Source organism: Thamnophis elegans, chromosome 12, assembly GCF_009769535.1.
Source record: "Thamnophis elegans isolate rThaEle1 chromosome 12, rThaEle1.pri, whole genome shotgun sequence".
Taxonomy (NCBI): Eukaryota; Metazoa; Chordata; class Lepidosauria; order Squamata; family Colubridae; genus Thamnophis; species Thamnophis elegans.
The window spans coordinates 30,483,768-30,511,277 of record NC_045552.1 but is presented as its reverse complement, the minus strand read 5'-3'; the positions used below and the strand labels follow the sequence as shown (position 1 = coordinate 30,511,277).

The 27,510-nt window shown below is 43.5% G+C and overlaps 1 protein-coding gene across 1 annotated transcript in view; it reads left to right on the top strand.

Moving 5' to 3' along the window:
• Positions 1-27,294, top strand: part of RNF19B (ring finger protein 19B) — a 29,316-nt gene extending 2,022 nt beyond the window's left edge. Inside the window, exons 2-9 of the mRNA XM_032227569.1 lie at positions 11,055-11,260; positions 13,106-13,250; positions 13,551-13,713; positions 14,139-14,253; positions 23,348-23,488; positions 24,010-24,217; positions 24,625-24,756; positions 26,611-27,294. Coding sequence (XP_032083460.1) covers positions 11,055-11,260; positions 13,106-13,250; positions 13,551-13,713; positions 14,139-14,253; positions 23,348-23,488; positions 24,010-24,217; positions 24,625-24,756; positions 26,611-27,049 — 1,549 coding nt within the window. The 3' untranslated portion in view covers positions 27,050-27,294. The remainder of the gene's footprint in view (positions 1-11,054; positions 11,261-13,105; positions 13,251-13,550; positions 13,714-14,138; positions 14,254-23,347; positions 23,489-24,009; positions 24,218-24,624; positions 24,757-26,610) is intronic.
• The last annotated feature ends 216 nt before the right edge of the window (positions 27,295-27,510 follow it).

Below are 27,510 nucleotides of genomic sequence, written 5' to 3'. Positions count from 1 at the left end.
GTCGTTCCCCACTCTAGGGGGCAGTGCTCATCTCAGTTTCAAAGCCGAAGAGCCAGCACTGAAGACATCTCCGTGGTCATGTGGCCGACATGTCTAAACATCGAGGGTGCATGGAATTTACCTTCCCGCCAAAGGTGGTCCCTATTTTTCTACTTGCATTTTTTACGGACTGCTAGGTTGGCAGAAGCTGGGTCAAGTAATGGGAGCTCACTCTGTTACGTGATGCTAGGGATTCGAACTGCCAAACTGCTGACCTTTCTGATCAACAAGCTCAGTATCTTAGCCACTGAGCCACCACATCCTCCTGCTTTTAACATTATGCTTAGTTAATTTTAATTTATGGATTTGGTGTGCCTGTCTTCAAAATGGCTGAATATGAAGCCATTGATTTGCAGCTATTACTGTAGAACAGTGGTTCCCAAACTTGGCAACTTTAAGACTTATGGACTTCAGCCAGCTCTGCTGGCTGGAGAATTCTGGGAGTTGAAGTCTACAAGTCTTAAAGTTGCCAAGTTTGGGAACCACTGCTGTAGAAGAAAGGGATCTGAAAGGGAGGACTGTGGACTCTGGTTCTAGGTATCAACCATCCCTCATGTAAAGCTTAGTGCTTTCTTATATAGAATTAGTTTTCAGCAAGCTCTTGATCAATTAGTTTGTTGGTAAAAATGGGTTTTATGAGGATTTTATTTGAATTCTAGTGAAGAAAGGTATAAAATTGTTGATTTAGAAGTGAAAGAGGACATGATGCTCAGTCAAAAGTGAGAAAGTGCAATTAAATAGAGTCATAATAGAACAAAAGCTGTAAAACTGCTAGCAGACCAGAATGTGAATCATTGTGATTTGGTCAGTCACAGAGTTGGAGAGTGGGAAATGGCCTACTCTTGGCAAATTGTCAGAATTAAATCAACAAGGAGACTTTTGCTTTCAGTTCTGTTTTCTTTTAAATCAGCCTCCTTAGAGTTTCTCTGATGCAGAATTGAGGAAGTTCTTTGAGCTGTGGTTTCTTCAGGTGTTTCCTTTAAACTATGCAACTTAGTAGAAAGGATGAGGAGTTATTATTGTAATAAATAGTAAATTACATTGCTAAATATAAATTATTAACTTAGATTCTGTAGGTTTCTGTCAAATTTACTCATGTTTTGTGAGCATTATGGTTTAATAGCCAAAATTTACATTGCTTTTGGAAAAGTTTTGATATCTAAATAATTCCAAAGTATTGAAGTTTTTCCTTGTTAAATTCTGTGGAATTTCATAATCACTGTTTCCCAGATGTTCCTGAAATTGATGTTGAAATATCCCCAAACACTGTTTCCTTTATAGAAAATTTGAGGGATTTTATTAAATTCATACTTAATAGTGGTAATAGATTTCATGTTATACTACTGTAAAACAATATTTCTCCTAGTTGCAGGGATGTACTCTGAAGAAATGGCACCTGTTCCTTCATTCAGATGTTTATCTTGCCTTTATTTTTGGTCAAATCAAGGTAGCGTATATACAAAAGTCCCCTATCTCCTCTTTTCCCCACAGCCACCAACTTGGGAAATAGCTGGGGTTGAAAGAGAATGTCAGGCCCAAATCATACCTATACTTCTGCAGTCCAAAATACATGGAGATAGTACTTTTCATATTTTAAGTCAAAGTTTTGGAATAATGTATGGCAGCAATCCTAATATGCCAGTTCCATGAACATGATATGCTGGTTAGCCTGGTGGTGTGTGTGCATATATTTGTACACTTTGAAGAGTAGCCTATGTGTGAAGGTGACAGTACATTGTCATGATCTCTGCTGTCTGAAGTATTAAGGTCTGTTTGTATTGTAACTGGGTTCCAGAAAATGCATCTGGTTTTCTTCTCTGCTTATATATTTTATACAAAATCTTTGTTCCCAAGTTTCAGAAACTAGTTTCTCTCTGAATTACATTGTAAACATATCCCAAGAAATACAGTATGGGGCAAACTGATAGCTTCTGCATTCCATCTTTGCTGTAAGCATCTTCATAAATTGGCAGACTTAGCTATGATGCCTGGGAAGGTAAATTGCAGACCTAATGGCAAGAGTGTGTTTCCATGGCAATGCTGTCTTCTGCTGCACAGTGAGATCTGCATACAAATCTAAAGGAAGGTTTTTCTTTGTGGTCAGCTTGTATTACTGTCTAGTATTTATTGGGCTTTCCTTGCCAGAAATATGGACACTGTTCAGGGCACCAGAATAACATCTGTATTATTGCAGTTAAATGAGAAGAGCAGAATGTGGTGAGCCATAGATTATTCAGAAAGCTTGAAAAAAATATAAGACTTTGTGAAGGAACACAAATTCAGAAAACAACCTCCATTCCCAGTACATGCAGGGATCCAGGATGGTAATATGCAGAATTGAGGTTCCTTTATCGATCTGGAATGCTAGCTGCTAGCGGGGTGAGAGAATAGAAATTAGATGGGAGAATGGAACGCAAATATGGGTGGGGTGGGGTCTCCTGAATATGCGTTTCTCTGCAAAGTTTGAAATTCCTTTATGCCTTCCGATTTCTCTTTAATTTGAGCAGATGCTATTTTGGTTACACATCGGTCAGAAAAAGCGTTCCCCGTTAACATACAGAATTGCTCTTGTATTGCTTTAAGCTAGCAAGCTGGTTGTCTTTCAGTGCTACTGAGAGCTGAATGATCCGTGCCTCCTCACCTTATTCGTATTCTCTTCTTATTCATTATTTAGCTATTCTTAAACAAGACTGTTCTGAACTACTGTATTGTGTGTCCCAATTGGGCATTCTGTTCTAAAACCCGCAGTTCATAAAAAAGAAAACATATTGAGGTCTGCAGTATGGATCTGAAACTGATGTGATAGAGGCACAACTGAAATATGTAATTTGGGCCATGTATGTGTTTAACTGTTGAAATCTTATGGTAATATGGATCATCTGATCACAGGCAAGGTATGAGCAGTTAAATAATTCCTTTTTTATTCCCGAAGAAGCTGGAAAGTATGTCATTTGTATAATACTCTGCCACTATGGTACACGCTGTCCACTGAACTCTGATTCTGAAATGCAAGACTTGTGAGGTAGTCATTGTTCTTCATACCTTAATGGCCTGAGATGACTAGAAGGGGATTAATTCTGTAACAGGGATTCTGGTGATAAGGTTTGGAGTATTTGTGCTGCTGGATAATCAAAATGTCTGTTTGTATCTGTTGGGAGATTAATGAGACTTGTGAAAAGGCAGTACAGAAGCCAATCTGGATTCCAAACAATTGCTTACACATTATAGCTTTCTTTAAATGTTATTTTATTGAGGAATGGGATAGATACATTAAAAAAACCAGAATCCTGAATTTAAACAAGGTTTGTAGAAGACACACTGCCAATACTTCCCCCTGTATTTCTAGTGCAGTTTCAAGGATTTCCCTTTTGACTCGGGTAGGAGAAAGGCATTTTATGGTAAAGATCAAGTGTTTTTCTGAAATGTGTTTTATAATTTTTTAGATCTCTCCTAATGGCTTTCCTAGGGTGTGCAATACCCTAGGAAAGATGCAATATCCAGATATAATTTGGAAGTGTCCCTTGATAAGAAAGCATTCCATTTAATAACTTGCTTTTTGCCCTCATGCTTTACTAGTGCTAAGCTTCCTTGCATATTAGAAATTCTAAGCCGTCCTTCATTGCTGCCTTTCTGCAAGCATCTTGACAGGTCAATATGTGATGCTTAGCTTTAATGATTCTATGGGCAGGTTTCAGTTGCTTGAACTCCTACAGGATATGAGTCATATGAACCCTTGAAATGTTTGGGTTTTTTTGTCTGAGAAACCATAGTATGATCTGAATTACATGAGTGTTAATAATCGGAAGAATGAAGAAGGTGCCACTTGTGAGGTCTTGATCTTCTCGCATGGATGCAGTTATAAATGTATTAGCAGTTCTTCAAATAAGGCACAAAGCATTTTAATCAGCAACTTGATTTAGAATCACAAGTGTATAAATAATCAGTGGAAGTTTATTAAATCTGCATAGTATGTCTCCAGCACTGAGTAAGTGGCTGCATTCTGGTTTAGATTTCTGATTACTTTTCAATGTTAATCACATGTTCTGTCCCCCCTTCTCCGCTCGTTAACAGATGACAGGCAAACAAACTTAAAAGGAACCCTCTTTATCAGTTCTCGGCTCAGACTGGCTGCGAGCCCAAAAATAAACAGAAATAAAGTCTCTTTCAAGAAGATAACAGAGTACAAAACAAAAACTCTTACAAAGCAATGCACTTCTCCAAGTGCCCCCTTGAATCAGGGTTACAGAAAGCAAATCACTTCTCCAAGTGCTCTCAAATAAACCACGACCGATGATCAATGAATGTTGAACAAACGAATGAACGTTGACTCCTGCCACCAGGGCGTGGCACCATCCGTCCTTTTATCACCCGAAGACCCACTAACAAGCCCCAGCTGCATTGTTAAACTTGCATCCCGAAAAGACTCACAGAAGACTGCTGCTGAGTCACAACAGTCACATGTAACAGATATTGTGTGATATGGAGAAATTGTTAAGCTGGGATGTGGGGAGGCTGAGAATATGTTTTCGCTAGATAGCTGAGCACGTTAAACCGATAAAGGATGGTCTTCGCTGTCTTTTTTGCTGTGAGAAGCAGTCCCATTTAAAAGGTGTCAGTTGAAGATTAATGCCTTCAGAACAGTGGTCCCCAACTTTTCTGGCACCTACTGGAACTACTCAAAAATTTCCTCTACCGGTTCTCCAGAACTGGTCAGGACCTGCTGAATCCCACCTCTGGTCTGCTTGTTCTCTTGGTTGTCCATGCTATTCTCAGGCGTCTTCTCCAACACCAAAGTTCAGAAGGGTCAATAGGTTTTCCTGACATTTCAAGTAGAATTCATGATGCCTACCGCTATCAGAATGCAACACATGTTCACTATTGAAAGATACATTGAAGAAGTAGCAATGTTTAATTAGGATACATTACTTGATTCTTGAAATGGCTGAGATACTTTTTCTGCCTCATTTTGTTAAAACCAAATTTGGTTTCACTAGTTTGTATAATTTAATGGTACAACTTATTGGGAATAAATTCCACGGTACTGTAGTCTCATAGCAGCTTCTAAAACTAACCAATTTATCAATGTATCAGCTTTTATAGATCCCTCAATTGGAAACGCAATACATGCACACATGCATCCAACTTATAAATATTTTGATAGAAATGTAAACAACGAAGTCAAGCCATAAAATACATAAACATTTTAGCATAAAATGTGCTAAATTGATATTTTAGAAAACCAGTATCTATGTTTCATGAATGCGGTAATATGATTGGTTGAATTAAAGGCAAAATTATATAGCATGCCCTCAATAAATTAAATTTTAAAAGCTCTGAAGAAGGGCTCAACTTAATTTACTTCTAAATAGGCAATAACATCAGAACTAGTCTTGTGTCTTAGAGAAGGTCATTATTGTTCCATATTATGGAAGCAATTACTGAAAAAATATAGCCTCAATTTCCCCAACTTCTTGGTAATGGGAAACTACAAATAATTTTGTTCAAGACGCTCTTATTGATTCAAGTCATATAAAACATAGGTTAAAACCAGTATTACTTTAAATGGAATAAAATGTATTGGTAACCAGCATGGAGCCTATAGGACTGGTATAATAAGAGTATGCTTATGGTGCCTAATTCCAGTTAACATATTTACTTGTATCCCATCTTTATTAATTTCACAAAATAACTCAAGGTAGTGAACCTTCATCTTCCTATTTTCTGTATAATAACAATCTTCTGGGGAGAGTTGGATTGAGAGCGAATGACTGGCCCAAAGTCACCCAGATGACTTTCATGGCTAAGGCAGAACTAGAACTCATGGTCTCCCACTTTCTAGCCTAGTACCCTAACTTCTAGACCAGGGGTGTCCAAACATTGGCCCATGGGTCACATGCAGTCTGAGGCAGCTAGCAATGCAGCCTCACAATAAAATATTTAAATATTTACAATTAAAAATATTTTAAAAGGGAAGTTTGTTATTTATATAAATTAACTATGTTATATATTTTATATATAATATACAATGACAACAATTTGCAGATGATCACTTAAGATTTGCAGATGACGATGTTCTCTTCTCACAAGACCAAGAAGAGCTACAAAGACACAAGAACTGCACAAAGCAGGAGAATCATTTGGTTTAAAAATAAACCTGTAAAAGAGCCAGGTTATGTTTCATAAATTCCCCAAAGAAAGAAAAATGTTTATCTCTGGAGAAGTAGTCATAGTAGACCACTACATATACCTTGGTCTATGGATCTCAGTGGAAGGTGATACAATAAAGAAAATTAAATTGTGTGTTAAATGTGGTTGGCGGGCATTCAGCAAGCTAAGCATAATTTTCAAGAACAACCTGCCTTCCTCTATGCCTGAAGAGAAAAGTTTTTGATCAGTGTGTGCTACCTGCTCTAACATGCCAGTGAAACATGGACACTAAAACCTTGCAGTACAAAAGCTACGAGTGGTGCAAAGAGCCATGGAAAGATCCATGCTCAGCATCACAAGACAAGATAGAAAGACATGCACATGGATTAGAAAACAAACCAAAGTACTGTATTTTTCCATGTATAAGATACTATTTTTTTCTTAAAAACATTTACTTGAAAATGGAGGGGCATCTTATACACAAAAGGCTGAGAGAAGGCATGGCCCATCCTGTCCTCCAGTTCTGCCTGGTGAGCTTCAACCTTATATGCAGCTCTATCATTCCTCTATATTGTAGTTGTTTCCTTCATCACATTGCCACTCTAGGTTTCATCTCTATTGTTCCTGTGATGCATTTCCTGTTCTTGTATTACTCACTCTAATAAGATGGCTTCGGCACAGTGGTGGCTTGTAGTGTGCTTATTTATTGTACATGAAACACGGGGGTATCCTACACATGGGGGTGTCTTAAAGACAGGAAAATACGGTATACAATATAATAGAGAGTCAAAGAATTGAAATGGAAATGGGCTGGTCACCTAGCAAGAAGAACGGATGGCAGGTGGACCAAGGCAGTCATAAGAATGGATCCCACTTGAGCAAAAGCATCCATGAAAGAGACTTAAAACAAGATGGATTGACAATATAAGCAAGTATTTATTGAGGGCTCAACTGGCAAAAGAAAGCTCAGGACCACAATGGTTGGAAACAGGCAGAAGAGATCTGGTGATAAAAGTGTGAATTATTGTTGCAAGGTCCCCTTAGTCCAGACAGGTCTTCACCTGGTGTACTAACTGGACAAAGCTGGAAAAGCCAGTGTGTCAGCCTCTGCTTTGCTGCTGCTTCGGCTGCCATTGTAACGGGAAGGGGGGGGGTGGTATTTGGGAGGGGAATCATGATGTGCTGGAGGAAGATTCTAGACGCTGACCTGACCATCTTACTGCACATGTGGAGGAAGGGAGTTTCCCGCCAAGGTTAACTGCCCAGCATTCCATCCTGGTGATGTCTTTTGAAGTTATCTCCCACCTGACAGTTGGGTGCATTATAATTGGACTATGGACTGGGGTGCCAAGGGGAGGGGATTGAATTATACATGATATTCTTTGCTTTCGCGCCTAATTAACCAGATTCAGCTTAGCTTTGCTACTGTTCGTTTATAATTAGTAAAAGTACACTTGATTTCAAACAAATGGAGTTGAGTGGTTTCTTTCCTGATTATTAAATGAAGTCGCAGCTGACACAGTGCCTCCATCTTCCCATCCACAGTTGCTGTGAATCCAGGAACACATGGCTTAGTTTCTCGTGGATAGCATAGAACATAATGGTGATATGCTGTTGGGAGTCCCTCATGATACCTTACCATTGAGCCAATAGATGACCTCTGCAAGGGTTGAAAGTTACTGGGAAGAGAACTTTGGCACTCCATCCACAAGAGGCCATTAAAGAACAGGGGGACTCCTACCATAGGCTTTTTCATTATTCAGACAAATATTCATTATTGCATAGATTATCTCCCAGATACTGCCATCTCCCAGCCTCTGGAGGAACAAGGAGAGACATGGGTTTAAATGTCAGGAACATAGAGATAGTTCTCAAATTACAACCACATTTGTAATTTCTGCTACTGAGTGAGACAGTTGTTAAGTGACTTTTGCCCTATTTTATGACCTTTCTGGTCACTGTTGTTAAGTGAATCACTGCAATCATTAAGTGAATCTGGCTTCCCCATTGACTTCGCTTGTCAGAAGATTGCAAAAGGGGATCACATCATCTTGAGATACAGCAACTGTCATAAATATGAACCAGTTGCTAAGTGTCTGAATTTTGATCACATGACTATGGGGATGCTGAAATAGTAAGTATGAAAAATGGTCATAAGTTATTTTTTTCAGTGCCGTTATAACTTCAAAAGGTCACTAAATGAACTGCTTTAAGTCAAGGATTATCTGTACAAATGTCCATTTCACTTCAGTACAGGCTCCATCCAGCTTATGCCAAAAGTAGCTTACCAAACATGAGCAACTTTATCAGCAAAATACCCTAGAAACGATCGCAAGTTGCTGGATGGGACATCTGGCATTTCTCTACTCAGAAAGGAATTTGCTGTGAAGGCCGGAGAGGGGCGGGCAATTTCATTCAAACCAGGAAGTGTTTTGGCTAGATGTTAGGCCCTCCACATTCAAATGTCTAAACAGCTGGTCTCAAATAAACCCAAGCTCTGAAGTATGCAGTTCAGTATGTTGCGGTTGAGATGACCTTAGCTCCCAACATCTTAAATGCAGTAGTTAGTCACTGAGCATCAATAGACAAGGCCACCTGGTTCAGAATCTCAAGGAGAAATTGCCCTGGACGACAGCAGACAGTATGGACAGAATCCTTCGCTTATTCCTACAGCAGGACATCATACCTGGTTGTCTCAAGAATATGAACCCAGCCATGGACAAAGTATCTATATAGATCCATGCCATTTACTTCACTCTAGCATTGAAACTCAGGATAGATCTGAGAGGCCTGTATCAACATTCTTGCTGAGCCAGATCTCAGCAGGGTGCCAGGTCTGCCCATCCATCTTTTTAATCAGATTGTGGAGGAATGCCCTCTTATTACAGATGGGTCTTGTGTTTCCCCTTGCGAACCTTAAGCCAAGGTTGCTAGTGTTGGACCTAAGGATAAGGCACTTTTCTCAATTTCATATTGTCTTAACTTCTAAATCAGATTGACCATTGAGGACCAGGCCATCTCTAGTGGCCTTTCTTCTTTTCCTTACTTTCTCAGGGAATATGGTTGTGAGCCCCCCCCCCCCCCCCGCAGGCCTTGGCATTTAAAAACATCCCCACGTTTCTTAGTAGTATTTTTCTTGTGTCATTCTATGGCTTCATTCATGTTGCTATTCTAATGTTTTATTGCTCAGGGAACATTTTAATATACTGTTGGCTTTTTCAATTTAAAATAATTATATAGTTTGTATTTAAATATAATAAAACTGATCTTTTTATTTTGTTCATTGCTGTAAGTGAACAGACTACAGAAAGGTAGCTTAGATAGGTAACAAAGATCAAATAAGATTTTATCAGAGAGGTTTTTCTCAGTGTAGGAAATTGCAAGGGATAATTTTAAAAAGTTATTCTTTTCATAGTTCTTAAGTTTCAACTAGCTGATAGAAAAAATTGGGACTTAAGTATTCATCAATTCTGTATTGGATTACTGTTTAATTTGTTGAAAAGATGCTCAGGGAAACTTAGAAATAACCAGCTGGCAAAATCAGCCACAGGTGAGCGGTGATGTCACCTAGAGACTTAAGAACTGAAGTAGCGTTCCTTTCCTAAATTAAAATCAAGCTATAGAGGCCCCTTTCAAAGACGTACCTTAGAGCATCTGACAGCATCCAAGAAACATCTATTTTCACTTTTCCTTTAGTTCTAGGCATGCAGAGCTCTTTTTAAGCATGTTCCCGGTTACCATATTTCCTTCCCCGGCTTTCTCCTAGTCTTGCTGTTGTCTGGCAACTGCTGCTCCTCAGGGCTTCACCAAGAAGTGATTTCTCCTGTTCTCCTACAGGCCCCAAACCAAAATCTCTTTCAAATGATTAGCATATTTCTGGCAAAAATATGTTTTAAATTTAAACTTGCAGTAAGATTCAGGAACAAAAGCTTTTTTCCCCCTTTAAGTTGGGAAGGTTAGCAGAATTGTATCCATTGTGCTCACTGCATATTCTTAGGTGTTTGTATGGGGATTGCTGTCCTGCTAGAGACTTAAGTTTATTTTTCTCATGCTTAATTTCCCACAGATGTATCCGTTTCTATGTTGAATTCAGAAATGAACTTTCTTTGTTGTGGGAGAATATCTTAAATTCTGGGTCACCTTCCTTTGAGTTAAATAATATCTCCAAAATCCAAGTGAAAACCAACAAAAGTGTGGAAAACTAATGATAGCAGCAGACAATTCCATGTGCAAAGTCATTAGGGTCTCCGAGCTACTATTCTATCAGGGCTAATATGAATGAGGTGTGAAATTCCCCAATGGGACCAGCCCACCCCACCAGCACCAGCGGAAGAAGCCTGCTATGGAGCTTCTCTGCTAAGGAATCCCAGCAGGCAGGTTGAAGGAGAGAAGCCTTGTCTGCTCTGGTCCCATCCCTGGGTATCATTTTGCCACCGGAGATGAGAACTGCTGCCAACCTTTTGGTCTTCTGGGCGGGTAATTAAAACTGGGGTTTGCTGGGTGTGTTGGGCCCCCAAGGGGAGCGCTCACCACTGGAGATGGTTGATAGGATAAGAAGACCTTGTCTTAATCTGTGTAGTTTTGATATTTCAATTATTTTTCTACTTATTTTATAATTTGTAAGCTGTCCAGAGTCACCTTAATAGGGGCAAGGGACAGCATAAAAAATTAACAAATAAATAATTAGGGCATTAAGGAAATGAGCGGTACAGCAGTTTTGCTTAAATAAAACATGGGTGGACTAGGCTAGACTATCTTACTGTGGAATTGAGAAATGGACTGTATGGTATATATTTGTTCTATATTGCAGTATGACTTCTCAAGATTCTGCTCTTTCTTAACTGACCGGCACTCTTCTTGCTTCTTAGTTATGCTGTTATTGCCTATGGATGTGCCAGCTGCCCTAAACTGACTTGTGAGAGAGAAGGTTGCCAGACTGAGTTTTGCTATCATTGCAAGCAGATATGGCACCCCAACCAAACCTGCGACATGGCCCGCCAGCAGAGAGCACAGACTCTGCGGGTAAGGACAAAGCACACCTCAGGCCTCAGTTACGGACAAGAGTCTGGTCCAGGTATGTATTTGAGAGCTCCTTGATCATTGCTCCTGTGAAGATGATCAGAGAGTTGATCCTGATGTAGTCAGACATCTCCAGCAACACTCATGGGCAGGATGTATATGTGCTGTATAATCTTCCAGGCAAGAACTTTCGTGTTCCTGAGCTTTTATTTCCACACTTGTTCTCCTGGTTGACAGTTACGAGCAGGGGCCAAGTCAGATTTCTGAAGGAGATTCCCCTGATATAATGAGAGTGGAAACAAAACCTTTTGTGAAAAAAGTTGCTCATTAATACATACAATTTTTCTTAATGAATGGCATCAAACATGCGATTTTGAATTCCATGGAAGATTTATTAGGTACATTTAAATCAGAGGTGGGTTGCTGCCGGTTCGGCCAAACTGGTAGTGGTGGCGGTGGTGGGAGGCTCTGCCCACCCAGATGCTTCTGCGCATGCACAGAAACTTCTGCGCAGAAACGTTGCATGAGCGAACCAGCAGTAAACCAGTTAGCAACCCACCACTGATTTAAATAAATACTGGGTTGAAGCTCCCTTTCTTTTTACTTCTCAGTTCGTTATTGTGGTAAAGTGTCTCTGTCTACTTAGAATGCCTCTTACCAGTGCTTTTGAGGAGCACATTAGGATGAATCTGGGCAGTAAGGGTGTTCTAAAAATCCAGATGTTTTAGTTATTACTGGTTTATTAAAGTTATTACTGTTGCATTAAATTGGGCAGGAGGAGCTTCTCTTGACCCATCTATTAGGTGTTGTTATTAGGTGTTGGACTCAGGAACTGGGCCTTTTCTGCTGTGTCTGCCCTCTGGAAAACTCTACTGTCCAAGGTTTGATTGGCCCCAACTCTGCTCACCCTTTGGGAAGCTTGGAAGGCCAGGCTCTTTTCATAGGCATGGGTTCCAGGAGAATAACCAAGTGCATGCTTTTAGAAAGTGATATTTGGGAGCCACTTTGTGTTTGCTAGCTGGAGGTAGATATATTTTTAATATACCTTCCGTTTATATTGTATTTTAATTTCTACTAATATTTTAGGATTATATTGGTGAGATGGGTGACCATTTCATCATTCATCATCATTTTAGCCATTGCCTATCCACTGCAAGATGAAGGCCTCTTCCGCATGTTTCCAACCTATGTGATCCTGACCTCAATATAAATAAATAGCAGCAATATAATTGTCTGGGTGGATGGAGATTTCCTCCATAATATATTGTATGTACTTCTCCATGATATATTTGATGCATTGGATGCAGCTACAAAGGAGGGGAAATCCACAACAATCTATTACAGATAGTCCTCGACTTACAATGATAATTGAGCCAAAAACTTCTGTTGCTAAGTGAAACATTTGTTAAGTGAATCTTGCCCCATTTCCTTCCCACAGTTATTGTGAATCACTGCAACTATTAGCCGTTTTATACCAGGCTAAATATACCCCTGTAGCCAAATGCTCTGTTTTCCGTGTGGCAACTTTTATGACCGTGTTTCTACAAGAGGTCGTCTTCTCAGATCTTTCTTAATGAGCACCAGGTGGATGGCTGCTGAGCCCTTCTCTCTTGCAGTCTTGTCAAATATATCAGAACCACCTGGAGGAATAATTTGTTAGACACAGGATAGTCTTCGAATGAGTAAGGCTTGATCCTTGGTACGGTCAAGCTCAGGGTTTTGGGCTTTCAAATGATGCAAGCCCCACTTCCCTGTTCAGAAAGGGGTGGGCCAGAAAAAGTAAAAGGATTCCTCTTCTTCTTCCTTAAAATGAGGCAGCTGATTAAGTTTTGGTTCCTTACTGGAATCTCCTTAATGTGCAGAGTTAAGAAGCTGACTAGTTTTCTTTTCACTTTTGCAGCCGATGACATCAAGCCATGTCCCCGCTGCAGTGCCTACATTATCAAAATGAACGATGGCAGCTGTAATCACATGACCTGCGCTGTATGTGGCTGTGAGTTCTGTTGGCTGTGTATGAAGGAAATCTCTGATTTGCATTACCTCAGGTAATTTGGTTGGAGAGTCTCTTGTTTCGCTAGCTGATATTTGCTTATGCCTTTTTGTTTCCCCAAAACCCACAGCTGTGAAATCACACCATTGGCATTGTTCTATGTACAGCAAAGTGATCCCAAGGGTTGTATTCTTTCATTCAGAAATTAAAACTTTGGGAGACGACAATGCTGGGACGGGGAGCTACTTGGCTCCTCTGAACACTCTTTCAGCCCTTTGGGAAAATAGATTTGATAGAACACTTGTAGCCTATGTGTGACTCTGAATACCTGAATTCTCTGTGAAATTTCTTGCAGTCCTTCTGGTTGTACCTTCTGGGGCAAAAAGCCATGGAGCCGTAAGAAGAAGATTTTATGGCAACTGGGAACGTTGATCGGTGCCCCTGTAGGGATTTCTCTGATTGCTGGCATTGCTATCCCAGCCATGGTAATTGGAATCCCTGTTTACGTTGGGAGGAAGGTAAGTGTGAGCAGAGGTACAAGGGGGCATTTTATAAGCCCTACGGAGCGTATCTAATGAAAAGGAACATTGCGGTCAGCTTTTGCCTTGAAGACATAGAGAAGGCTTGATGTTCATGAAAAACGTGCCATATGTAAACTCAACGTCTGGGGCAGGAATGAGCTGTCTGTTAGTTCCATATACATTTAATTAATGATTAAAAAGGGAACATCGCTGCAAGTTTTTGTGATACTATTGTGTGCTACACTGAGCTGCTGTGGCTATAGTGACATTTTGATCCCTTCTGGGTACTTCAACCTTTTTTCTTTTTCCAGAGATATAGTGCATGTGTCTTCGGTTCTTCAGGAGTGTATAAACAGCATCTCTGTACTGATAAACTTTTCCAGGTTTAATTCTTATTTATTATTGATTTTTTGGTGCACCAGATTCACAGCAGATACGAGGGAAAGAAGACTTCCAAACATAAGAGGAATTTAGCTATCACGGGTGGGGTAACCTTGTCTGTGATCGCATCCCCTGTCATTGCTGCAGTCAGTGTTGGTAAGATCAATTTCTCTTCTCAAGTATGTTTGTGCCTATATTCCTAGTCAGGGCATCTGACTGTTTTTATGGGGCCATCACTGACAATTTCATTAGCCGAGTCAGAGGAACATTCCTGTTGGGCTTTCTCCATTTTTTGATAATTCAGAAATTATAGTGGGATTACACTGGTTGGTAGGGAATACATTTAAAGTGCTACAAAATAGTTTTAGACTAGAATAGAGCTGGAAGGGACCTTGGAGGTCTCCTTCTCCAGCCCCTTGCTCAAGCAGAAGATCCTATACCATTTCAGACAAGTGGCTGTCCACTGTGTCCAGTCTCTTCTTAAAAACCTCCAGTGATGAAGCACCCACAGGAAGTTGAAGGCAAGCTGTTAATTGTCCTCACTCTTAGGAAGTTTCTCCTAACTCCACCTTACTTTTTTAGACTCTTGGGACCTTTCTCAGCTTTACTAGATGGGGAAACGTTATCCTCCCCCTCTGTATACCATCTGTGGACTGTGGCTGGGTTCTCAACCATCTTAGTCAATTTAATTGCCATAGGAAGGGAGAAGAGCGGAGTACCTCTCCCTCCCCCTCTCCATCTTTGTTTGTTTCACCTAAGATCTGCACATTTTTAGTTTCTCCGCTTTTTATGAATGAGGTTTGTATGGTGTGACTGTAGATGGGTGTGCCCACTTTTTAATTCCTATTATTATTGTAACTTTTGTGTTTTTAAACTGTTAGTGGGGAGTGATTGGTGATGTGACTGTGTTGTTTGAGTAGGTTGGGACCGCAACCGAGTACCCCCTTCACTGATTGCTCTGCAGAAGTGTCAGGGGGGCCTGGGCTTAATCCCAGCCGCAGGATGATCGATTCGAAGGGCCTGTCGGGAAACGCGGGGGCTATGGGGGTGGGTGGAGGGATTACGGACACGGGAGTGGGCCGGAGCATTACGGTCTTAACAGGGAGGGGCAGATATGGCGGGGACTTTAGGGCTGGCCATTACCGGGGAAGGAGGGCTCGCTACGTTACAGAGATCCCTCCTTCCGGCCCTATGAGTCCCACTCCAAGGCCAGATGGCGCGAGTAATCAGGACCCTGGTCTCAGGCTGCTGTCGCTAAATGCCAGGTCTATAGTTCACAAGGCTCCCCTCGTCCGGGACCTAATTTTAGACGAGAGGACAGACCTGGCATGTATTACTGAAACCTGGCTGGGCCCGGAGGGAGGAGTCCCCCTCACAGAGATGTGCCCAGAGGGTTTTCAGGTGCTTCATCAGCCGCGACCCCAGGGAAGGGGTGGGGGTGTGGCTATTGTTATCCGAGAGTCTCTAGTACCTCGTAGGATCCCTGCTCCGGAGCTTGTCGGGTGTGAGTCCTTGCTGGTGAAGTTGGACCTCAAGGGTCAAGTGGGCTTGCTGTTAACGTACCTGCCTCTCAACAGCGTTGCAGCAGCCCTCCCCTCGCTCCTCGAGTCAGTAGCTGAGCTGGCAATTGAGTTCCCCAGGCTTATGGTTCTGGGGGATTTCAATCTGCCTTCGCTCGGTGAACACTCTGATGGAGCGCAGGAGTTCATGGCTTCCATGACAGCCATGGGCTTGACCCAAGTAATTCGGGGCCCGACTCACTCGGCGGGTCACATGCTCGACCTCGTATTCCTCTCGGAGCTGTGGAGTTGTGATCTTGGTTTGAGGGGTAACGAGATCTTGCCCCTGTCATGGTCGGACCACTACCTACTGAGGCTTGACTTTCGGAGACCAAACCCCCACTGTAGGGAGGAGGAACCGATTAGGTGGTTCCACCCCAGGCGCCTTATGGACCCTTTGGGCTTTCAGACGGAGCTTGGAGTTATTCCTGATACCCTCGTCCGCAGTCCGGCGGAGACTCTGGTTGCTGCCTGGAATTCAGCAGCGACAGAGGCTCTTAACCGGATTGCGCCTTTACGGCTGATCCCAGGCAGTGGATCCAGGAGGGCCCCTTGGTTTACCGAGGAACTCCGGGAGATGAAGCGCCGAAAGAGACGCCTAGAGCAACGATGGAGATCCAGTAAGTCTGAGTCAGACCGAGCGCTTTTAACATCCAGCATCAGAGCTTACCTTCGGGCAATTAGGACGACAAAAAGAACACACATTGCCTCTCTGATTGCTTCCGCTGAGTCGCGACCAGCCGCCTTGTTCAGGATAACCCGTTCCCTCCTAAATAGGAGGGATACGAGTGATCCTTTGCAAGGCAGAGCTGAGGATTACGTCCAATTCCTCGCGGATAAAGTTGCTCGGCTTCGGACGGACCTGGACTCCAATTGCGCAGAGCCAGCCGAGGCACCAGGGGAGAATCTGGAAGGACATCACTGGATTGATTTTCAAGCTGTTACCCCTGAGGACGTGGACAAGGCCATGGGAGCTGTAAGTGCCTCCACATGTGCACTGGACCCGTGCCCCTCCTGGCTGGTCGCTAACAGCAGGGAGGTGACACGGGGCTGGATCCAGGCGGTTTTTACCGCCTCCCTTCGGGAGGGGTTCTTTCCCCACGCTCTAAAGGCGGCGGTGGTGAGACCCCTTCTGAAGAAGCCATCTTTTGATCCAGCCGTTTTAAACAACTATCATCCAGTCTCCAGCCTCCCCTTTGTGGGGAAGGTTGTTGAGAAAGTGGTGGTCTTTCAGCTCCGGTGGGCCTTGGAGGAAACAGATTATCTAAATCCCTTCCAGTCGGGATTTAGGCCTGGCTACAGCACGGAAACCGCTTTGGTCGCATTGATCGATGATCTCTGGAGAGCCAGGGATGGAGGTTATGCCTCCGTCCTAGTGCTCCTTGACCTCTCAGCGGCCTTCGATACCATCGACCATGGTATCCTTCTGCGACGACTGCGGGAGGTGGGGGTGGGAGGCACTGTCCTACGGTGGTTCTCCTCTTACCTCTCGGACAGGTCGCAGTCGGTGTTGGTCGGAGGGCAGAGATCGACCCCTAGGCCCCTGAATTATGGGGTGCCGCAGGGTTTGGTCCTGTCCCCCCTCCTGTTTAATATCTACATGAAGCCACTGGGTGAGATCATTCGACGGCACGGGATAAAATACCATCAGTATGTGGACGATACGCAGCTGTATCTGTCCGTCCCGTGCCAACTCAGTGAAGCGGTTGACGTGATGTGCCAGTGCCTCGAGGCTGTTAGGGACTGGATGGGGGTTAACAAGCTTGTACTCAATCCGGATAAGACCGAGTGGCTGGTGTGTTTCCCTCCTACTAATTGGCCAAGTTTTCCATCTCTCAGGCTGGGGGGTCAAACAGTATGCCCCTCAGACAGGGTTCGCAATTTGGGAGTCCTCCTGGACCCACAGCTGACTTTTGAACACCACTTGTCGGCTGTGACCAGGGGGGCATTTGCCCAGGTTCGCCTGGTGCACCAGTTGCGTCCCTACCTGAACCGGGAGACCCTCACAACAGTCACTCGTGCCCTTGTGATCTCTAGACTGGACTATTGCAACGTGCTCTACATGGGGCAGCCCTTGAAGAGCATTCGGAGACTTCAGCTTGTCCAGAATGCAGCCGCGCGAGCGATCGTGGGTGCACCTCGGTTCACCCACATAATACCTATCCTCCGCGAGCTGCACTGGCTGCCTATTGGTCTCCGGATACGCTTCAAGGCGCTAGTCGTCACTTATAAAGCCCTTCATGGTATTGGACCTGGGTACTTGAGAGACCGCCTGCTGCCAATCACCTCCACTAGACCGATTACATCCCACAGATTAGGCCTCCTCCGAATTCCATCTGCCGGCCAGTGCCGACTGGCGACTACCCGGAGGAGAGCCTTCTCTGTGGCTGCTCCGACCCTCTGGAACGAACTCCCCGTGGAGATTCGAACCCTCACCACCCTCCAGGCCTTCCGCAAAGCCCTTAAAACCTGGCTGTTCCGACAGGCCTGGGGCTAAAGAGCTGTTGCCCCCGTCTCGAATGGTATGACTGTTGTGTGTTTTTAAATTATGTATTGTTATGTTTCGTCTTTTATTTTTTGTCTGTACCCCCCTTCCCTGGTTTGAATTTGTGAGCCGCCCTGAGTCCCCTTCGGGGGAAAAGGACGGCATATAAATATAATAAAATCAATCAAATCAATCAATCAATCTTAATTCCAGGTTAGTTTTTGATTAGTTTCCAACCATTATTTTGTACAGGATGAGTGCAATTGCTACTGCATTCGCTTGAGGAAAGGAACCAGTATGGATAGGCTCAGGAGTTCTTCTACTGTCAGTTATTTTGGTAAATCCTACTCTTTGCCTTGGAGAACACTCACCTTCTCTTTTGTAAGATTTCAGTAGGAATTCAACCAGGACCACCTTGGCCTCTTCCCCCAACTGCACCGTCTCCTGATTCTGCTCCACCCTTTCTTGATATCTTTCTTTGGGCCTGCTGAGAGTTTTTCCGGTTTCCAGTGCTGCTTTTCATGCCTGCCCTTTGGGGCGAGAGGTCAGAAGCGAGTCACTGCTCTGGTGTGCTGTTCCTGAGCAGGTTCAGTGTCTAGAACAATAGCAATAGCAATAGCAGTTAGACTTATATACCGCTTCATAGGGCTTTCAGCCCTCTCTAAGCGGTTTACAGAGTCAGCATATCGCCCCCACAGTCTAGGTCCTCATTTCACCCACCTCGAAAGGATGGAAGGCTGAGTCAACCTTGAGCCAGTGAGACCTGTTGAACTGCAGATAACAGTCAGCTGAAGTGGCCTGCAGTACTGCACCCTAACCACTGCGCCACCTCGGCTCTTAGAACAGAGCAGGCAACCTCTCCACAGCCAGGGAAACCTATTAGGGCAAAGCAGTGACCCCTCTGAATGGGCAGACCTTGGTGTTGTTGTAATGTAATGGCTGGGGAATGCCTATTAAGCCTAAAAAGAAGCCTAGCTTATTTGACAGAACTGCCAAGAAGCACAAGTGTGTGTTTGTGTGTGTTGTTCAGTGGTTTTGCCTGACGGTGTAATTTCTCGAACAACAAAAGCGGGTTCCGGGACTGCGTACGCTTCATGGCCTGGGGTTGGCTGCTCCTTCTCTGGGTAAACCTGAAGAGCAACCTTGAAAAATGTGACAAGAAGGAATTTTGCCATGTTCCTTCTTTGCCTCAATCAGCCTTCCACTCGAAACTCATTGCAGATTCATTATTTTGTCTTGATTTAATAAATTGTTTTCTGTATGACCAAGGTAGTTTAGAAAGAGGCAATTTATAATTATTTTATATTGTTATAAGATATACAGTGGGGCAAAAAAGTATTTAGTCAGCCACCAATTGTGCGAGTTCTCCCACTTAAAAAGATGAGAGAGGCCTGTAATTGATATCATAGGTAGACCTCAACTATGAGGGACAAAATGAGAAAACAAATCCAGACAATCACGTCTGATTTGGAAATAATTTTTTTGCAAATTATGGTGGAAAATAAGTATTTGGTCAATATCAAAAGTTCATCTCAATACTTTGTTATATATCCTTTGTTGGCAATGACAGAGGTCAAACATTGTCTGTAAGTCTTCACAAGGTTGGCACACACAGTTGCTGGTATGTTGGCCCATTCCTCCATGCAGATCACCTCTAGAGCAGTGATGTTTTGTGGCTGTCGCTGGGCAACACGGACTTTCAACTCCCTCCAAAGGTTTTCTATGGGGTTGAGATCTGGAGACTGGCTAGGCCACTCCAGGACCTTGAAATGCTTCTTACGAAGCCACTCCTTCATTGCCCAGGTGGTGTGTTTGGGATCATTGTCATGCTGAAAGACCCAGCCAAGTTTCATCTTCAATGCCCTTGCTGATGGAAGAAGGTTTGCACTCAAAATCTCATGATACATGGCCCCATTCATTCTTTCCTGTATATGGATCAGTCGCCCTGGTCCCTTTGCAGAGAAACAGCCCCAAAGCATGATTTTGCCACCCCCGTGCTTCACAGTAGATATGGTGTTCTTTGGATGCAATTCAGCATTCTCTCTCCTCCAAACACGACGAGTTGTGTTTCTACCAAACAGTTCTACTTTGCTTTCATCTGACCATATGACATTCTCCCAATCCTCTTCTGGATCATCCAAATGCTCTCTAGCAAACTTCAGACGGGCCTGGACATGTACTGGCTTAAGCAAGGCACACGTCTGGCACTGCAGGATCTGAGTCCCTGGCAGCTTAGTGTGTTACTGATGGTAGCCTTTGTTACGTTGGTCCCAGCTCTCTGCAAGTCATTCACTAGGTCGCCCCGTGTGGTTCTGGGATTTTTGCTCACCGTTCTTGTGATCATTTGACCCCATGGGGTGAGATCCTGCGTGGAGCCCCAGATCAAGGGAGATTATCAGTGGTCTTGTATGTCTTCCATTTTCTAATTATTGCTCCCACAGTTGATTTCTTCACACCAAGCTGCTTGCCTATTGCAGATTCAGTCTTCCCAGCCTGGTGCAGGTCTACAATTTTGTTTCTGGTGTCCTTCACCATAGTGGAGTTTGGAGTGTGACTGTTTGAGGTTGTGGACAGGTGTTTTTTATACTACTAACAAGTTCAAACAGGTGCCATTAATACAGGTAATGAGTGGAGGACAGAGGAGCCTCTTAAAGAAGAAGTTACAGGTCTGTGAGAGCCAGAAATCTTGCTTGTTTGTAGGTGACCAAATACTTATTTTCCACCATAATTTGCAAAAAAATTATTTCCAAATCAGACAATGTGATTGTCTGGATTTGTTTTCTCATTTTGTCTCTCATAGTTGAGGTCTACCTATGATGTCAATTACAGGCTCGCTCATCTTTTTAAGTGGGAGAACTTGCACAATTGGCTGACTAAATACTTTTTTGCCCCACTGTAGATTAATGTTATATTTTAAAGTTCAGTTTCTCTTTCAATTTGAACTTACGTGAACAAGGAAGTGGATAGAATTAAACCAGCCTCACTGATTTAATGTGCTGATTAAACTATAGGAAGAAGAAGTGGCAGCTTTTGAACCTAGGTCATTCAATCTAAAAACATAATACAAAAGTGAATTATTATTTTTTTGGCACATCTATGGTCAAAAGAGAAAGTTTAGTTGCCAGAACCAGACATCCATCAGAAGTCTGAAGTTGGTACCAGCAATAAACAGTTCATACCGTTGGAAGCAGCGGAGTCATTGCTGCTTGGAAGGCAGTTTTTTTTATTTTTGCCATGTGACACCCCCTCACCCCCACCAGGCAGGTTTGTCAATCTGTGAAAACTAATCAACTGGTGCCATTTCTTGGCTGGGAGCTCAAGGCTTCCCCACAACTAATTCCAGATTAGGGAATATCTCTCGGGAAATGTTTAGCTGCCCCCATGCTCTCTTCTTGCAGGAGCCAATGGAGACCCATTCCCCTTGGCATTTATGAAGTAGCCAAGGGTTCTGGTTAGTTGGCATACCTGACTTTTAAAGTAAATTTTGTTAATATTTTATTTTGTTTTTTTTAGTTGTTTTGTTTGTTTAAAAATAATATGAGGATAAAAGTTACTTAATCAAATATTTTTTCTAAACAGTGGGTAACGATAGCATTAATAGTTTCAGAATTAAAACACAGTATTTGTTTTAGAAGTGACAGATTCTGCCTACCTTAAAATTGCAACTAGATTTCTTCTAGTAAAAATTTCGTTAAGAATCAATATAATTTATGCAGACATGGTATTGGCACAGGGATGATTCTTGATGGGACTGATGCACACTTCTTGTGTATCTGGGCTAATGGTAGTATGAAGCCACCTGGCACTGTCCCGACTGCATGCCTAGCACATAGCTGCCATTTGTGGGTTGAGTGGTTAGCTTGCTGTCCAAATGCAGGAGGCTCCATAAATAAGCCTTATAAGGGGATTTTTTGAGTATAGAGAAAATACAGAGGTCTTATGCTGCAAAAGGGACCCAGTTTTGATCCAGTGTTTGAAACATGATATGTCCTGCATTTATTTGTTGGCTCTGATTTTTTTTCTCGTTGGAGTCACGCTTCTTAGTAAGTGAGGATACACTGCACTTAGGCCTTGGTGTTCTTAGACACACGAAGCCTTGGTCTTTAGGCTCTGAAATTTGATCCAAATAATTCTTTTCATGTGCTTTGGACAGCCAAGATCTGTGATCCCATTTAACATCCTTTTTTATTGCTGTTGTTCAAGAGTAGCCTATCATAAACAAGGTTATACTTTAAGAGTCTTTACTGCATTCTCCTTAACTGGTTGTTGTTGTTTTTTTTTTAAAAAAACTCTCCTGTCATTATCACATAACGGAGTGTGTTTTCTGAAATTCAATTTTTTATCAATTGAGATTTCATCTATCTGCAAACAGCCAATGCGCCCCCCCCCCCCAAAGGATAGTAACATCTATCATGCTTCTCACTTCCAAGGCAATCTGGTCTCCAGGCGTAAATACTGAGGAATGTCTTATTGGAGGCTTTCTTGTTTAACTTGGTCTTCCAAGGCAGCGTTCCCCAACCTTTCCAGTTTGGCAGCCCAGCCCGGGGTAGAGGGTGGGGGAAGATTTTGTGTAAGGAGGCGCGCTCACCCACCACTTGCAAGAGTGGGGCTGTGTGTGTACCCGTGCCAGCCTGCCACTCACACGCCCCAGTTGAGAATAGGCCTCTGCTTATAGGTTGGGGGCTCCAGTTCTGAGGCTTTGGGGATGCAAGAAGCCTCATGTTCCAAGCCTACCACTACTAATCAGCCATTTGGAGTACCACATTTAGACAAATGAAAGGAACAGGGGACTGAGACATTATTGCTGTTTGTCAAGTAGCCATGCAGTGCAGGTATTCCACCCCATTGGAACTTTCCCACCATTGGTATTCATGGTCCAGTTATGGTCACATCTCTACTGGCAAAAAACTCAAGGACCTTCGGCCTTTAAGACAGCCTGGCGATATTCTGTGCAGGAAAGCAGAGATGGACACACATTTACCAGCCAAAAACCGCTCTCTCATATAAGATAGCAAGATAGTGTATAAGGTAGTACATGCACCCTCAGGGCAAGGCACTTGTAACATTACAGATTGGATTGCAGTCTACCTGAATACCCTCTATGGACAATTGATAACAACTGCTGAGATGCACTACTTTGGATTGAAAAGCCTTTTATTTCCTGTAGGATTCTTGCTGTTTATTGATATGCAGCCTTTGTCCCTAGGTATTGGTGTCCCTATCATGTTGGCCTATGTGTATGGAGTAGTCCCAATTTCTTTGTGCCGAGGAGGAGGTTGTGGTGTCAGCACAGCCAATGGAAAAGGGGTTAAAATTGAGTTTGATGAAGATGATGGTCCAATTACAGGTAAAGAAGTAGCCCACTCTGGTCATAATCTTGGAGGCGGGGGACACTTGGGAACAAGGAGAGCAGTACTGGAGAGTTCTATGAGCAGCTTTGGATGGGTGAGGTCATTCTTACGCAATAAATTTGTAGAGAGTTCTTACTATGCAGGTAAAGCATCTTCTACATTTTCTAACTCTTCCACAAAAATATTTCTAAATTGCCCAGTTACAGCTCTCCAGTACTTCTTTATTTACTTGATTTATATAACCACCCATCTCACTTTTATGTGACACTACGTGGCTTTACAATAAAACAAAGAAAACAACACCAAAATAAAAACACACAGCAGCTGGGCCCAATCTAATCCATCATCCACAGAGGCAGGAAACAGGCTCTTAACACCACCCCCACCCCAGCCCAAGGACAAAGCCAGTATTTTACTTCTTGGGGTGTAATTCCAGCCGGTTCCTCTTTTAAAATAAGGGGGCTTCTGCCTCATTGCCTTCGTTTTTGTGCTGCTTCACCACCTTCTTCTTGCTTAGTGGCAGATGCTTGGAGGGCACTCAAGAATCCCAGCATTGGCGAGAGCAGCATTGAAGGGCTGACGAGTGTTTTGAGCACCAGTGGAAGCCCCACCGATGGGCTCAGTGTCATGCAGGGCAATTACAGTGAAACAGCCAGCTTTGCTGCACTCTCCGGAGGCACTCTAAGTGGTGGAGTCCTTTTAGGAGGGAAAGGAAAATACAGCAGGTAAAAATATTCATGCTTGCTGAAATGTGGGGGGGGGGCATGTGCGTGTTGCAGGAGCATGGAATCTGGGACCTCACATAGGTGGCAAATATGACTTTGATTCTGTTGTAAACTTTTGCAGTTTACCCTTAAATTGGTTCAGGGGTGAGAGAGCTGGTCCTGAGCCCAATGTTTATGACCATTTTTTCTCTGCTCCCCAAGTGAAATGCAGACTGCTGGGGAGAGGGGGAGTGGACAGTGCTTCTTAGGATGAGAGACACAAGACAAAGTTCATCCAAATGGATAATGTGACATTCAGGTCTTGTGGATGTCTCCACTCGTGGTTTTCATGTGATCAGAAGCACATTCTACCTCCGTTAGGTGGGTTTAAGGAGACATCCTTACGCCACTTTCCTTCTCTTGGTCAGGCTTGAAGTGCAGGCCGATGTGCAGAAAGAGATCTTTCCAAAGGATTCGGTCAGCCTCGGAGCCATCAGTGACAATGCGAGCACCCGAGCCATGGCAGGCTCCATCATCAGTTCCTACAATCCCCAGGACAGGTGAGCCAATCTGGGGAGGTAAAATCTGTCCTTTTTAGAGAGAGCTCTTCTATAACTTGGTTTTGTCAAAAAGGCATACTTGTTTTTGCTATGTTTGGCTAAAGCAAATGCTGATTCTAAGGTCTGTGTTTTGAAGATTCCTAAATCCTGCAAGTCAGTTAAAATTGGAGAAAGTTCCCTAAAACTCTGTGATGGTTCATATGCTGATATATATATTTCATCACCCTGTCCTTTAGTTTAGTTTAGTTTAATGTCATTGCACATCATACAATGGAATTAAATTCCATTTTCAGGGTACATTATAATTATAAAAATAAAAACACAAACACACATCCTTCACATTCTATACAATTGAAATTGAAAACCCTGATATTGCATTAATATTGCACTATACAGTAGAATTCAGTATGGTTACTGCTCTGGGACAGAAGCTGTTTTTCAGCCTATTTGTCCTTGTTTTTATTATCCTGTACCGTCTGCTAGATGGTAAAAGTTCAAAAAAAGGGTGTCCAGGATGAGATGGATCTTTAAGAATGTTTTGAACTTTCTTAAGGCAGCTGGAGCTATAAAGCTCTCCCAAAGAGGGGAGAGGGCAGCCAATGATCCTCTGGGCAATGATGTTGATCCCCTGGAGCACTGTCCTATCTGCCACTGTGCAATTGGCAAACCAGACACAAGTGCAGTAAGTTAAAATATTCTCTATGGTGCAACGGTAGAAGGTCACCAGCAGTTTTCCACTCAGTTGCTGTTTCCTGAGAAGTCTCAGGTAGCATTATCTCTGCTGGGCCCTTTTGACCAGGGCTGCAATGTAAGCACCTCAGGCCAGGTCCCCTTTTATGACAACACCCAGAAACCTAAAACTGGCCACCTGCTCCACTCGGTCTCCATTGATAAGCAAGGGCTGGATGTCTGATCTATTCCTTCTGTAGTCCACTAGAAGCTCCTTGGTCTTATTGGTGTTAAGGACCAAGTTATTGTTCCATGAAAGCAACTGGTCAACCGCATCTCAGTAGGCAAACTCACCCCCCCACCCTGAGAGGAGTCCCACCACTGAGTACCATCTGCAAATTTAGTAACAGCATTACTAGTGTAAGTGCACATAAAGAGTATAGAGTAAGGGACTCAACACACAACCCTGTAACAGTGTTAAGAATAAGAACTGAAGAGATACAATTACCTAATCTGACCCTCTGAGAGCAGCCAGACAGGAAATCCATAATCCAAAGGCAGATTGAATAGGAAAGTCCAAGATCCATAAGTTTAGACACTAGTCTATGTGAAAGTATTGTGTTAAATGCGGAGCTAAAATCTTTCTGCAAAACCTTATGAGAAATAGCTTGAATGAGCCATTCAGCTGCAAGACTTCCTGTAGTAGGAAGGGCTGTGCATAGAGGAGAAGGGAACTCTGCATCGGGTGCTTCTCCCTCACCATTGTATGGTGACCAGCCTTCAAAGTGTGGAATACGCAGAGCAGCCAATAACTCCAGCCTGGTACGAAAGGGAGGGATTTGGTTTGAGGCCTCAGCTGGTGTTTGTGGGTAGCAGATAACAGGTTGGTGATGACATGTTTGCTCCCCAAACAGAGGATAGAAAGAGCTGCCCTCTCTTTGAAAGCTACAGTGCCAGGGCGAAAGGGAATCCACCAGGCGTGTTCCTGCTAAATTAGGTTTCCATGCCCTGGGAAGCTTTGATAGAGGGAAGCAGTTGATGTGCACTGCTCCCTAACACATTTTATGGAGGGGCACACTCACTTTTGCCCACTTCCTGCCTCTCATCACATTAGCATTTGTGTCTCAGGATAAGACAAGTTCATTGTGGTAACATGGAGCTTCACAAGGTGCACTTTTCCCACAGAGAGTGCAATAACATGGAAATCCAGGTGGACATAGAGACCAAGCCTAGCCATTATCAGCTTGCTAGTGGAAGCAGCACCGAGGATTCCCTCCATGTCCCGACCCAAATGGCAGAAAATGAGGAGGAGGAAGAGGAGCAAGTATGCAACCACCAAAGCTGTGAGCAGAAGGACTGTGTGGCCAGCAAAACCTGGGATATCACTCTGGCACAGCCTGAGAGCATCCGCAGTGATCTGGAGAGCTCGGACAGCCAATCTGATGATGTGCCCGACATCACCCTGGATGAATGTGATTCCCCCTTTCCCCAGACTGCTGCCTGCCTCCACCCCCCCAGTGCCAGAGGGGCTGGGAGCCCAAGTACCCGCATTGGCCACTGTGCCCAAGCAGACGGACACCGGCCAGAGGAGAGAACACTGGAGTGCCTTGAGGCCCGAGGGTGAAGCCCCTCCCCCCCCTAAGCTTTTGCTCCTGGTTCCCCGGGTGACTGCCCTGATCCGGACTCTGGGTACATGGCTTTTCTTACCTGAGGATAAAATCTCAGTTTTCTTATTTATTGATTTAAGCGCTTGGTGATGCTCAGTGAGTTCTGTAAGAGTGTACATAAATGTGTGCGTGTATATCGTATGTTTGCCAAACACACCTAAAGAATGCCTTTAATAAATATTCCTGTTCCATTCTCATTGGATCCTGTTTGCCCAGTGAATTTGTCTGGATTTTCCCCACAGGCCCTTCTCTCCTCCTGAAGCTCATTCCTTGAACCCCCACCCTCACCCCTCCAAGGCCGGGTTGCCCTCTGGCCAGCACTGCTGCTTGGGAGCCTGAGCAGGCAGGCAGACTTCCTGGAAGGCTTGGAGTCAGAGCATGTGCATTTGCTGCCCCTTAGAGGATTTTGCTCCTTGGG